The sequence below is a fragment of the Prionailurus bengalensis genome, chromosome D2 (genome assembly GCF_016509475.1).
Source record: "Prionailurus bengalensis isolate Pbe53 chromosome D2, Fcat_Pben_1.1_paternal_pri, whole genome shotgun sequence".
NCBI lineage: Eukaryota > Metazoa > Chordata > Mammalia > Carnivora > Felidae > Prionailurus > Prionailurus bengalensis.
Window position 1 is genome coordinate 34,416,279 of NC_057351.1, and position 14,133 is coordinate 34,430,411.

Here is a 14,133-nt window from a genome sequence, read left to right on the forward strand (position 1 = left end):
GCACTAAATTTTCTAAGCAGAGCGGGGTTATTGCATTGTATATATTGTGTGAGACTTTGTATGTATTTACGCTGTTATTAATCTACCTCTTAAAATGCATTGAAACATCAGTTACTGTTTGTTTCTTATTTTACAAAGTGGAAACTAGTTGGGGCCCCTGGGTGGTTCAGTCAGTTAAGTGTCAGACTTCGGCTTAGGTCATGATATCACGGTTCATGAATTCGAGCCCTGCATCAGGCTCTGTGTTGTCCAGCTCAGAACCTGGAGCCTGCTTCAGATTCTATGTCTCTCTCTCTGTCTCTGCCCCTCCCCCCTCTGTCTTTCTCTGTCTCAAAAATGAATAAACATTAAACAACTTTTTAAAAAAGTGCAAACTAGTTGGAAGTCTTAGGAAACAATGAGTACACTTTAATAATCAGCAAAACTAGCTGCTCTCTTTTCAGTTATAGCATCAGGTAATTCTGTTCCACTAAAATTTTCAGTTACTGACCTTCCCATAACTTATCTGCTCATGTTGTACTTAGTACAATTACTGTTTCTGAAAAGGTGAATCTCTTTGTAATATACCTTCCCACATTTATTTCTATTAATAGTTGTACCTTGATACCAGTGCTAAAGGGATTTATTCTAATGGTAGATTATGTTACTTTGTTTAAGTTAGTCATTGAGTCACTGCCCAGCTTTCTACATTTACAAGCTGTTTTCTGCTGCTAGTAGCATGCATATGATCTTCAATATTATTTTTATTTTTACAGGAAGTCAGTGCTATCTTTTAGTAGCCTTTAAATTCCATATGTGATCATTTCTTTTATTTTTTTTTTCTTTTGGGCAGAGAGAGTGATCATGATCGGGGGAGAGGGGCACAGGGAGGAAGGGAGAGAGAGAGAGACAGAGAGACAGAGAATGTTAAGCAGGCTCCTCACTGAGTGTGGAGCAGGGCTCTATCCCACAACCCTGGGATCATGGCCTGAGCCAACATCAAAAGTTGGATGCTCAACCAACTCAGCCATCCAAGTGCCCCCCCATATATGATTGTATCATTTGATATCTTTTCTTGTGTATAGTACCATGCTGAGGTGGTCCTGTATCTCAGAAGATTTAATATTAAACCCAGCATCAGAAGACTAGTGGTCACAGCTTTGCCTACCAAACATTAGTGTTTGAAAGTTTCTCCACTTCCTTGTATGTTACTTTTCTTCTCAAATAGCAAAACATATAGATAGCTATCGTATTAATTGTCAGGAATTATCAGTTATTTATAAAGTAATAATATGTGATATGAGAGTGGAAAGCATTACTTAGAATTTCAGTTCTATTCATTATCAGAACAAGTACAAAAACTTCTTTAGGAGTATATGGCATATTGCTTTTTTTTTCTTGTGGCTAGTCCACAAGAAATTCTGAATTACATTCCAGTGACAATTTATATTTAAAAGTTTTCTTTAATAAAACCACTTTCATTATAAAATGAATATAAGCACATGAGTAAATGGTAGGAAATATAAAAAAGGAGAAAGTTTATATAAAAAATACCTTTGGCATGTTAATGTATTTTCTTCTGGTCATTTTTGTTAATAATTTCATTAAAAAATAATGAATATGTGAAATGCATCTCTGATTGTTCTGAACATCCATTCTTTTGTTTTTTGTTAATTTGTCCATTTATCTGAGCCTTAATATTTTCATTTCTCTTCCTTGTGAGAATATTAAATTAACATTTTAAAAATTGAATTAATTTATTAAAATACCAAAATACATAATAATATCTTAAGATATTTTTTAATTATATAAAGTAAATGCAATAACCATTTTTCATATTGTAAAATTTCTTTATATTTAATTTGCTTGGATTTGTTTAATTTTGCTTTTATAGAGAAAAATTTTAAATATTTTTTTTTTTTTAATTTTTTTTTTCAACGTTTTTATTTATTTTTGGGACAGAGAGAGACAGAGCATGAACGGGGGAGGGGCAGAGAGAGAGGGAGACACAGAATCGGAAACAGGCTCCAGGCTCTGAGCCATCAGCCCAGAGCCCGACGCGGGGCTCGAACTCCCGGACCGCGAGATCGTGACCTGGCTGAAGTCGGACGCTTAACCGACTGCGCCACCCAGGCGCCCAAAATTTTAAATATTTTTACATTATCAAATTTGTTTTTATTCATTTTTTACTACCATTGTTTGGAAACTCTCATCTAGAAGTTGGATAAGCACCGAATCCAGTTTTTCTGTAGCATTTTATTTAAGTAACATTCTCTCTGGAAGTTTTTAAACATGAAAGCTGTATATATTTTATTAATTTGGGTTTCACAAATAGACTGCTAGTAGGAAAATGGATCAGCTATTGTTCTTTCACTTCTGTCAGTCATTTGATTGAAGTGTTAGATATGCCCACTCCATTTAGACAAAGAAGCTTAACCAAAAGGAGAAAGTAAGAATGAATCTATTATGTACTAAATGGCCACTTTACTCCCTGTAGAAAAAAATCAAATAGAAATATGTTGAAGTTTCCCATAAAATATAAAGCTTTTAAACAATTTCATCTCTAAACAACATAGGAAATACTTAATATTTTCACATAATTGATTAGATTATTTACCTATCAAATTATAATCATAGTTTGAAGTTCATTAATGTTTCAGCCTGAATTTATGGTTTTATTCATTAAAGATACATAGTCCTTCATCTTTTCGAGGTATTTTCCATTGACTACATTGATAGTTTTGACACAAAGTAGACCATTTATTGACAAACAAAATTTTGTGTCAGCTAGAAAAGTATAGAGAGAAAATCTGGTTGTAATTTATGTTCCTAATCCCTGCAAGAGATAAAAAGAAACAAATCTTGCCTCCTTAGAATCACTTCCCTAAATAGAAATGTTTCTTGGTTTGTTTGTTACTATATAGGAATTCCCTTTGTTCCATCCAATTTCTTTTCTCTCTTGTATTTACCTTCTCAACATCATCCACTTGGTCATCCAAACTAGAAATCTCAGAATTGTCATCCCTCTACCACATCTTCTGCTTCCAGCTATTTATCACGTGTTATGTCTTCAACTTCAGAAATGCTTCCTTAGTTTAATAATTTCTCTCTAGCATCTTAGCTCAACATCTGATCTTTGGTATGAACTATTTGAAAAGTGGCAATCTGCCTGTCTTTATTCTACACTGTCCTCCAAACAGCGCTGACTTCATTAAACAACAACAAAACAAGTCTGTTTTTCACACTGTTGGCAAACAGAGTTTAGTAATTTCCCCTTGCGTACTGAATAATGTCTACATTTATTAGCGTGGCAGAGAGAGTTATGTTTGTCAGTTTTTACTACTTTGATTTTGACCTATATTTTAGTCTGTGTTTAAATTGTTTCCTGAATATGTCATATTTTTGTTTTACCCTCAGTCCTGAATATTTTTTCTCCCTTATCTGTCAAATTCAGTTCAAGTGTTAAATTTTTCCTGCCTCTTTCATTCAGAATCACTCACTTCTCTGCTCTATGTTTTATTCTGCTTTGTCCTGTATGTAGTTCTTTTTAGATACTTATGTAGAAAATTGTTATGTTCTTCCACTATAAAATGAAGTAAAAAGTGTCTTCATTACAAAGCAGTTTATTATGTTTATTACACAGTCGAAATAAATGTATACAAGAACCATAATTCCTCCTACTTTGGAGCTAACCACTGTTAACTCCTTGGTTGTACTTTTCTAGATCCTTTATATATATTACATATTATTATTATTATAATCAGATATTTTATATATTATTTATATATGTATATATACACACACATATATGTATATATTGGGTAATTTTGTTTGTAATATACACAGGTATATTTTAATTCTATTGGGTTGTATTATACATTTGAAATATATGGAAAATATCAGTAGATAGAGGTCTAACATTTTAAAATATTTAACTCTTTAGTAGAAGCAGTGCATACATACAGTGAAAATGAAGTGAAAGATTAAATACTTCCCTCTAAGACTTAGCCATTCACCAGGATTCATTAGGGTTTATTAGGTCAAAGTTTGGAATAAGCCTAAGTTTGCCCATTACTATCCACTGTTATCTGTGCATGTTATGCTGGAGGTCCTCAGTCTTTGCACTAAGGCAAGAAAAATAGAGAAAAAATTGTCACTGTTCACAAAAGTTATGTCCGGCAAAAACAGATAATTATTGGAATTAGAGATGTTAGCAACTTGGGTAGGTAAAAATTGTTATATAAAGAATTATATTTCTGAACACCAGCAACAAATAAAAACTAGGTTTAAACAAATATTACTTCTAGTAGTATTAAAGCAGGAAATAATAGTGACTTGAATAGAAGATGCACAAGATTTATGGCAAAAATTACGAAACTAATTGAGAAGTACTAAAGACCTAAATAAATATATTGTGATGCACACTGTGATCAGGTATTAGTCAGTTTAATATTAGAAAGGTTATAACTTCCATATATATCTTTAATACAGTCCTAGTCAAAATCACTACAAATTGTTATTTGGAAATTGACATCTAGTTGTACATTTATATAGAAGTACAAAGGACCAAGAATAATATTCAATGACGAAGAACAAGATGAAGGTACTTGCTTTTCATTAAGACTTACAAGGCAATAGTAATTAAGACAAAATGCAGATTGTGGAGGGGTAGAAATGTACATCAGTGAATCAATTAAGAGCCCAGAGATGGTCAAGCGTACATATATCATTATGTCTGCCTGCCTTTCTATCTTCTATTTATTTATGGTGATGATGCCTCTGGCCATCACACAAAAAGCCCAACAATGTAACTTCCCTTCTTCTGCACTCCAGAGCTACAAATACTAACAGTTAATGTTTTCAGTTTATCATTATAAAATTTATATAATGTAGTTATATTCCTTAATTAACAAATTTACATGTCTATGGACTCTTCCTCTGGAAGATGAACAATATAGTGCACTTATACTATTTTTCTCTTTTTCTTTCCTCATTGCTTTCTTTATGCTATTTCATACATTTTAATCTTCCTACTGATTGATTTTATGACTTTAAACAGTGTACTTAAAATCCTTTTTGAAAATTTGATTATTAACATTTGAGATACTTATGAACTCTAACTGAAGGAGAGAAAATGAGAAAACTTTTTCTTTCATCTTTCCCTTCTTCCATTCAAAATATCCATGTATATACAATGTTTTTGTATTTTGTAAATGTTATTAAGTATTAAAAATGTTTGCAATTGTAATTAGATGTTACATGTTTTATCTCAGCATAGTTTCTAAAATTGAAAACCAGACAAAAGGCCTTCATTACCAAATAATTAGGTAACTATTATTCTTTGTAGAACCACGTACTGTAGTGTATGTATGGATTCATAGAAGAGAAATACATTACTTTGTTATTAAAATATTTGCTACTTAAGGAAGAATTTTACATGTAATAAGATTTATTACATGTAATAATTTTACATGTAATGGTTCCTCCTTTAATTTCTTTTTGGACTCCTTTACTTTTTCAAAGTTATACACAGTTATCACTTTTTTCCCTTTTTTTGTTGTTGTTGTTGTTGTAAACCCATGCTATCTTCTTTCTTATGTTTTGTTTTGATTGTTACACCTCCTCCTTAGTAACTTTTCTTTTCATAATTGCCAGTACTTACATGTGAAGCTTATATTTTCCCTTATCATGAGTTGATAATCTGAGTGGATATTGAATTCTATTTTGAAAATCTTTTTTTTCTTCTAGCATAGAATATAATGTGGGTTGTTTGTTTGTTTGTTTGTTTTAGCATCCTCTGTTCTTTAAGAAATCTGATGTACTCTGATTCTTACTCCTTTTCAGATAATCTGTTATTTTTCACTCTAGAAGTTCTTAAGGTTTTCTCTTGATATGAAGAATTCTGAAATTGAATAAGTTATTGTCCAAATATGGATCCTAGTCCCCTCCCTAATGGAATTGCTTCACATTTGAACAAATCTGAAGATTATATATTTTTTCTCTTTCGAAAACATTTTTTTCTAGAATTTCTTTCTTACCCTTCATTATCTCTAGTTTCCCCATCATTCTTCTTAAATGGATCTTGGGCTACCTGATCCATTCTCTGTGCTTCTTAATTTTTCTTTCATACTCTTCATCTCTTATATTTCCTACAGATTTTGGGCATTTTCCTGGGTATTTTCAGCTTTCTTACCTTCATCTTATTTTTTATCCAAAGCCATTTTTATCGCTCAGGTCCTTCACTCAACTATTGATATTTTTAAAAATTCAGAAGTGGTAAAACTAATTTATAGAAACTATGTTATTTTTTAGTTGCTCCTTTTTCATATAATTAGGCAGGCAGGTTTTTCTGCATTTTCTCTGAGAAAATAATTAAAAAGGAATGGAAAATAGTGCAGCAGTTCTTCAAAAAGTTCAAAAGTTAATGTTAATAGTTAAAAGTTAAACTGACCCAGTAGTTCCACTCCTAGGCATATGCCCAAGAGAAATGAAAATATTATGTCAACACAAAACCTTGTATGTGAATGTTTATTATGGTATTATCCATAACAAATCAAAAGATGAAAGCAATCTAAGTATCTGGGATGGATGAATGGATAAACAAAATGTGGTATATCCATATAACACAATGTTATTCAGCTAAAAAAAAGGAGTAAAGTACTAATAGATGCTGCAGCATGTATGAACACTGATAACATTATTCTAAGTGAAAGAATCCAGTCAGCAAAATCATTCACATATTATATGATTCCATTTATATGAAATGGCTAGAATAGACAAAAATACAGACATAGAAATTGGAATAGCAGTTATTTAGGGTGGGGAAGGATGATGGGGATATTCGGTTTTGGTAACTAAAGGTTTGGGTGTTTCTTTGTGAGTTAATGGATATATTCTTGATAGTGGTGATGGTTGCACAATTATGGATATATTTAAAATGATTGGATTGTAGACTTCAAATGAGTGAATTAATAAAGCTGCTACCAAAAAAAAGTTAAAAAAATTTTTTTTTAACATTTATTTTTTTTGAGACAGAGAGAGAGCATGAACAGGGGAGGGTCAGAGAAAGAGGGAGACACAGAATCCGAAACAGGCTTCAGGCTCTGAGCTGTCAGCACAGAGCCTGACGCGGGGCTCGAACCCACAGACCGCGAGATCATGACCTGAGCCAAAGTCGGACACTCAACTGACTGAGCCACCCAGGCACCCCAAAAAAAGTTTTTTAAAGAAAAAAAAATTTTCAGGTAGGCTAGGAAGCTACACAATTATTTGGGATATGGAGGACTTTCAACAACAAGTTGGAACATTTAAACAAATTGTACTCTTGTGGGTAAGGTAGGAGAGGCTGGACAGTGTTCCAAATGGAGTGTTTAAAGGAATTACTTTTTTATGTCTCCTATCACTGCTTTGTCAATTCTATTATGTTTTCTTTCTGTAAAGTTAGTATTTATTATTTCTTCAATTTGTGGTCTGTGTTTGGCCTCTTTGCTTGCTTTGTGGTATTGTTATACGTTTTTTCATATATAGGTAAATATGTAAATATATATGTATAAATATATATAAAACATGTTTTTTGACATCTGGTAAGACTTGGGAAAGTATGCAAACATATGCATCATCATCCATCTTGAAATATGAGGTCCTATAATTTTTATACTTGAATTAATTCCAAAAGTAATATTAATAAACAAAATTTTGGTTTTTATAGAAAACTCTCTTTACTGACTGAAATGATAAAAAATATACCCTGATTTGTGTGTATTTGTAATTAATTAACAAGTAATTTTGATACTGCAGTTCTGATTTTAACTCACCAGTGTGCCATATGTGACCTCTGGCAATCTACTCAAACTTTATGTCTAACTTTTCCCATTTTTTTTTAAGTTTATTTTTTATCTTTTGAGAGAGGGAGAGAGAGAGAGCGAGGGAGAGGGAGACAGAGAGAGAAAGAGATGATCCCAAGCAGGTTTGACATTGTGAGCACAGAGTCCGATATGGGGCTTGAACTCATGAACTGCAAGATCATGACCTGAAATGAAATCAAGAGTCTGACGCTTAGCCAACTGAGCCACCCAGGTGCCCCATTTCCCATTTCTTAAATGAAGGTGTTCTTTTAGGTCCATTTCAGCTCTAGAATTGATCATGTTTACTCTGTTTATTTTGTTATTGAACTCTTCCAGCACCTCCAACAGTACTTTTTTGTAATAAAGGGATATTCTTTATTTGTGTATGACTTTGATAGCCACTATTCACACGTGGCTGCTGAGCACTTGAAGTATGGCTAGTGTGCCTGAAGAACTGAATTTTAATGAGTTAGTTTTTTAATTTAATTTATTTTTTTCTTTTATTATTTTTAATGTTTATTCATTTTTGAGAGACAAAGAGAGACAGAGTGCAAGCAGGGGTGGGGCAGAGAGAGGGGGAGACATAGAATCTAAAGCAGGTTCCAGGCTCTGAGCTGTCAGCCCAGAGCCCGACACAGGGCTCGAACCCACAAACCGTGAGATAGATCGTGACCTGAGCTGAAGTCAGACTCCTAACTGACTGAACCACCCAGGTGCCCCAAGTTAGTTTTTTATTTTAGAGAGCATGCAAGTAGGGCAGAGGGAGAGAGAGAGAGAGAGAGAATATCTTAAGCAGGTTCCACACTCAGTGCGAGCCCAATGCTGGGCTCTGTCCACAACCCTGGGATCATGACCTGAGCCAAAAATCAAGAGTCAGGTACTCAACCAACTGAGCCACCCAGGTGCCCCTGAAGAACTGAATTTTAAATTTTATTTAACTTTATTAGTTTAAATTTGAATTTCTGTAGCCTTCCTTGCCTCTTCCAGCTTTTGGTGGGTGTTGGCGTTCCTTGGCTCCTTATCACTCTAGTCTTTGCCTCCATCTTCACATGGTCTTCTCCTTTGTGTCTTTTCTTCTGTCCATTATGAGAAGACTTCTTACTGAACTTAGGCCTCTCCTGGGTAATGTAGGAGGGAAGATCTTATCTCAAGCTCCTTAACTTACTTGTATCTCCAAAGCCTTCTTTTCTAAATAAGGCTACATTCACTGGTTATGGGGGAACATATCTTTATGGAGGCCACAATTCAACCCACTACAAATACGATCCAAAACCTTTGGAGGAATTGGCTTTTGACAGTGGAGGAACCTCAAATGAGCCTAGCAATTGATCACTGTATATTTACTTTATCCATTCACTCTCCCTTTCTTCTCTAATCTCTAACATCACGCTTAGCTGGTATCTGTCTAGTTCAGAAAGTAAGTAGAAGAGGGGCACCTGGGTGGTCAGTTGGTTCAACATCGACTTCAGCTCAGGTCATGATCTCATGGTTTGTGGATTCGGGCCCTGTATCAACCTCTGTGCAGACAGTGTGGAGCCTGCAGCCTGCTTCAGATTCTGTGTCTCCCTCTCTCTCTGCTGTCCTCTGCTCGTGCTCTGTCTCTTTCTCTCTCTCTAAAAAATAAATAAACATTAAAAAAAAAAAAGTACCTAAGTAGAAGGGAACTTCCCTTGAGCTACTGCAGCTACCTACCTCTGCATCTGTGCCTATATATTTTGCCTTTTCTACTGTTATTATTACATTGGTATTATTAGTGGCATACGAATTCTGCTGTCAAAATTCTGGGCAGGTTTGCTAGTTGTGTTTATTGTCATCTCGGTGTTTTACAGATGGAATCCCAAGGTAGTTGGATGTATGGGAGTGGGTATAACTCCATTTTTCCTATTCCTAATATAACCATATCTGTATATGTCTTTTTGGTATTTTGAGGTTCTGTGAAATGTTTCATTTTAGTGAAAGGATCTACTTCTGTACTTTGTTTTTAAAGTTTTGAAAATACTTGTCAATACTGAAACCTTCCTTGAATATTCTATTCATATCCCAATCTCCCTTTTTTGACCAACCTCCTCTAGCACTTGCTGTCTACATTGCATATATTCTGTTTTTTGGTAATTTGATGGTTTCTAATTTTCTGTATTTTCTCATGTGTATTCATCCTTGTCTCCCTCCAAAGCTTCTTAGTCCTTTGAAATTAAAGTACATACTTACGCCCCTTGGATATCTCTAACATGCTAAAGACATGCAGTAAGGAATATTGATTTGAAATCCAGGTTAATAAAGGCCATCTAATTTGAGATTTATTCAAATCAGTGTCCGTAGTTTTTTGCCTGGGTACATGAAAGTTTCATGTGTAGTGGATGTATGTATTTTCCTGGAGAGAAGTTCTATAGCTTTTATCAGATGCCAAAATAATGGCTTTAGATATTTAGATATTTAGATAAAGCTTTAGATCACTACTGTCTGTGTCTTTATATGGCAGATACAGAAATTATGTCACCAAGCAACTTGCCTAGAATCATACCCCAATGTGTGGTTTCCCAGTTCTTTACATTTTAAACTAATTGTCTTTATGATATCTAAAACTTTTTAAACTTACTAGAATTTACATTTGTAAGGATTCTAGAGATCAACATTTAATATGGGAAAATATGCATTGCTTATAAGTAATAATTTATGAATTTGTATTTTTACCTTTTTTAGTATAGTGGTTAATTATGGACAGTTTATATATTTTAAATTCTTATAATTGTACATTTATAGAAAAATTTTCATAAGTACAAATTCAGCATGCTTGTTTTTCATATATATTTTAATTCATTTATTCAACATAATTATATAATTGAAAAATTTTACTAATGGTGATTCAGTGTGCTTCTAATCAGAAAAATTTGCATTGTGACAACTGACAGATGCTAACTTACTTTTTTCTACTGTGATTTTCTTGTAGGTTTGATGAACTTGTAAAAAAATTCAAAGTCGAATATCATGCTGGTGGTTCTACCCAGAATTCTATTAAAGTGGCACAGGTTGGTTAATTATTTTAAAAGTTACAAAGAAATAGATTCGAAATGATTCTAGATTTATGGTCATTGTACATAATTGTTCCAATTTATATTTTATTGCTACAGAATAGTTTTGTTGGTTTTGAATTGGGATTTTAGCAATCATTGTCCATCTAATCAGCAAAAATTATCTGACTTTAATTGGTATTCCTTTGATTATTGGTAAGCTTAAACATGCTTTAATATGTTTATTGTTCACTTATATTTCTTCTTAATTACTTATTGAATTCATTCACTGTTTATTTTATAATTTTTAATGTGTTAATGACTTATGGAAATACTTTATATTTTATGGAAATTATCTGTTGAAAGTAATTATTATTCATAGTTAAAATCTGCTTGTGGTGTATTTTACTGTGCCAAAGTTCTTAGTTTTTTAAATATAATTAAACTTTATGGCTTTTCTGAATTTTCTTTATCTTAACAAAACTTAAATTTACCCATTTATGGACAGGAATTGTGGCTCTCCTCTACTTAAAAATACTAATTTCAATCTAGCCCTCAGTTGAAGATTTTGTTTGCTTTTCAGTTCCCCTAATATTTTGAGAGTACTTTTCCTTTCCATCTGACTGATAATCCAAATACATAATTACCAAATTATAATTTGTGTCTAGGATAACCACAGTTTTCAAAAACAGTACTTTAGAAGTACTTGCCTTTAGAAGGACAATTTCTCAGATTTTCCTTGAAAGTCAGTAATAGGAGGAACTGATTCATTTGTACATAAAGCACATATTTATTGAGCTCCTGGTATATGTGCTAGTCATTGTGCTAGGTAACTTAAGTTCTCTTGTCTAAATTTTAAGAAAAATCTGAAAATATAGTTAGAACCTTAGAGTGGCTGATCCTGATATGGTCTTAGTTATATCTAATTCTGATATGGTCTTGTTGAATGAGGACATTGAGGTTTAGTTTAGAGTGGTCTAAAAAGTATAGGCAAATACACTAGAAAGGAGTTGACAGGGATACCCACCAGGGAAAGTACTGGGTTTTGTTTTGTATTAATGTGTTTGATTGGTTCGTTCGGGATTTTTCTTTCCATTCGAGTTCTCCTTCACCCACAAAACAACTTGATTATTGATTTCCATTTTTTCTATCACTCTACGTTATTAAAGAAGCACGTACTGGGCAGCAACTATAAGCCCCATAGACCTATGCTCACAATGTCTGCCAGATTCTGTGAACTGGAGATCTAAAATAGGATAAAATATATGATATGGTAAGAATTCAGGGATCATCTATTCACAGACACTTAATTCTACATATTTTTTGATGGTATATACCATGTGAAATATATATTTTCTGTATCTATGTGTTTTATATAATACATATTTTGAAATATTCAGTTCTTCCATTGAAATAAGAAAAACAGGGTGGATAGGATTCATAGATAATAAACTGGTAGCTTATAAGATTGAGACAAAAGTCATGGGATTTTTTTTAAGTATAGATAGTAAATAATCAAGTAGTTTGGGAAATAGGTGAACATTCAGCTAGTGAGGTCCTTTATAACTTGAATGCATCCTAAGGTGTTATACCGTGAGTGTTAACTTAACCCCAGCTTTTCCCCTTGCTTCCTGCTGTTTGTTTTAAATGAATAAATGTGTAATGTAAACATCATGATTTAGGGGCGCCTGGGTGGCGCAGTCGGTTAAGCGTCCGACTTCAGCCAGGTCACGATCTCATGGCCCGTGAGTTCGAGCCCCGCATCGGGCTCTGGGCTGATGGCTCAGAGCCTGGAGCCTGTTTCTGATTCTGTGTCTCCCTCTCTCTCTGCCCCTCGCCCGTTCATGCTCTGTCTCTCTCTGTCCCAAAAATAAATAAACGTTGAAAAAAAAAATTAAAAAAAAAAAAAACATCATGATTTAGTTGGTAGGCCCTTTTTGTTCTTTGCCCTCTGGAATAGCTGGCGTATTTATGTACGTGGAGGTACATAGTGCTTCAAGGTAACTTCCCCACACAATACCAAGGTTAGGTGAATTTCTCCTTGTTCTGTGGCTTAATAATACTTTACATGGTAGCTGTGGAAAAATATGTCAAAGGGAAATATAATGAAAGGGAGCATTAATTTGCAAAGATCAAAACTTCTATGAAAGAAGAACTAAAAGTCATACAGGGAATAAAGTTTAACATTTCACAATCAATGTAGAGCTCATTTTGATGGATCTAATCAACAACCACACTTTGACATATCCATCGATATGGCAAATCATATCAACAAGAAAATGTTCCGTTTAGTTCTTAGATACTTTGATTTGTTAAGTCCGTTAAATCATATTCTTAAAGATTTTAGTGAAACCACAGGCAACATAAAACAAGATTGTTGAGATGTCCAAATATAATTCTAGACTTTACTCATCTGTGTATTTGACAGACAGTGCAAATTTAAATTTTGGACAATTTCATTCAGTGTAATTTTTTTAAAAAATAAAATAAAAGATCTTATCTGCAAAGTGTTTTGTGCCCTTTGTATATAGCACTGCTAAAATGTGATGTGATTTGCTTACTTCTGATATTGAAGCTTTCATAGTGAACATTTTAGGGCACTTTTCAATGTTCTCAATATGTACAGGTACACTTAATCTGATTTTTGACTTTAAAGAAATGGAAGGAGATAGCCTCCTTGGATATGTGCCTAAAGAATGGCTATAATTGTTGTTGGACTTAGAAAAGATATCCTGCAGTAAAATATTTTTAAAGTGTGAGACAGGAAGAATGTCCTTGTCTAATTTGGCAATACATTGAGGATGAGAACGGAGAAAAAGATTATACTAAAACAGAAATTTTTATGCCATTTCTCCAAAAATGTTTGATGATATTTGAAGAAGCCATAAGGAGACTAGAAAAAACTTATACAACAAACAAATGTCTCATTTTTTGTGTAACATGACTGCTTCCTAACTCAAGGTGGAGAAAAAAAGTCACCACAAAAGGACAGCCAAGTTAAATAAGATCCTCTCAATGTCTTTACTAAAACTGTAACTCATTTGGAATGCAACTTTGATAGCATAAATTGAAATTACTAGTGTGCTTCTGAAATGATATTTATTTTACACATGGAAAGCAAAGATAATTAATCTATCAGTGCAAAAGACATGATTGATTAACAGTTGGAATACCAAAACAAGCATTTAGATTCAAAATAGATGGATGTTTTGTGGAGTTTGAAACAATTTCTTACATATCTAAGTACCTGCCATTACTAGTAATTACAATCCTAAGTATTCTGTGCTTATTGAGAGGGTATT

The 14,133-nt window shown here is 33.3% G+C and overlaps 1 protein-coding gene across 4 annotated transcripts in view; it reads left to right on the forward strand.

Moving 5' to 3' along the window:
• Window positions 1–14,133, forward strand: part of ADK (adenosine kinase) — a 537,819-nt gene that overhangs the window by 172,601 nt on the left and 351,085 nt on the right. For all 4 annotated transcript variants that reach the window (XM_043598129.1, XM_043598131.1, XM_043598130.1 and 1 more), the window contains one exon: window positions 10,771–10,849. In XM_043598129.1, the coding sequence (XP_043454064.1) occupies window positions 10,771–10,849 (79 nt within the window). The remainder of the gene's footprint in view (window positions 1–10,770; window positions 10,850–14,133) is intronic.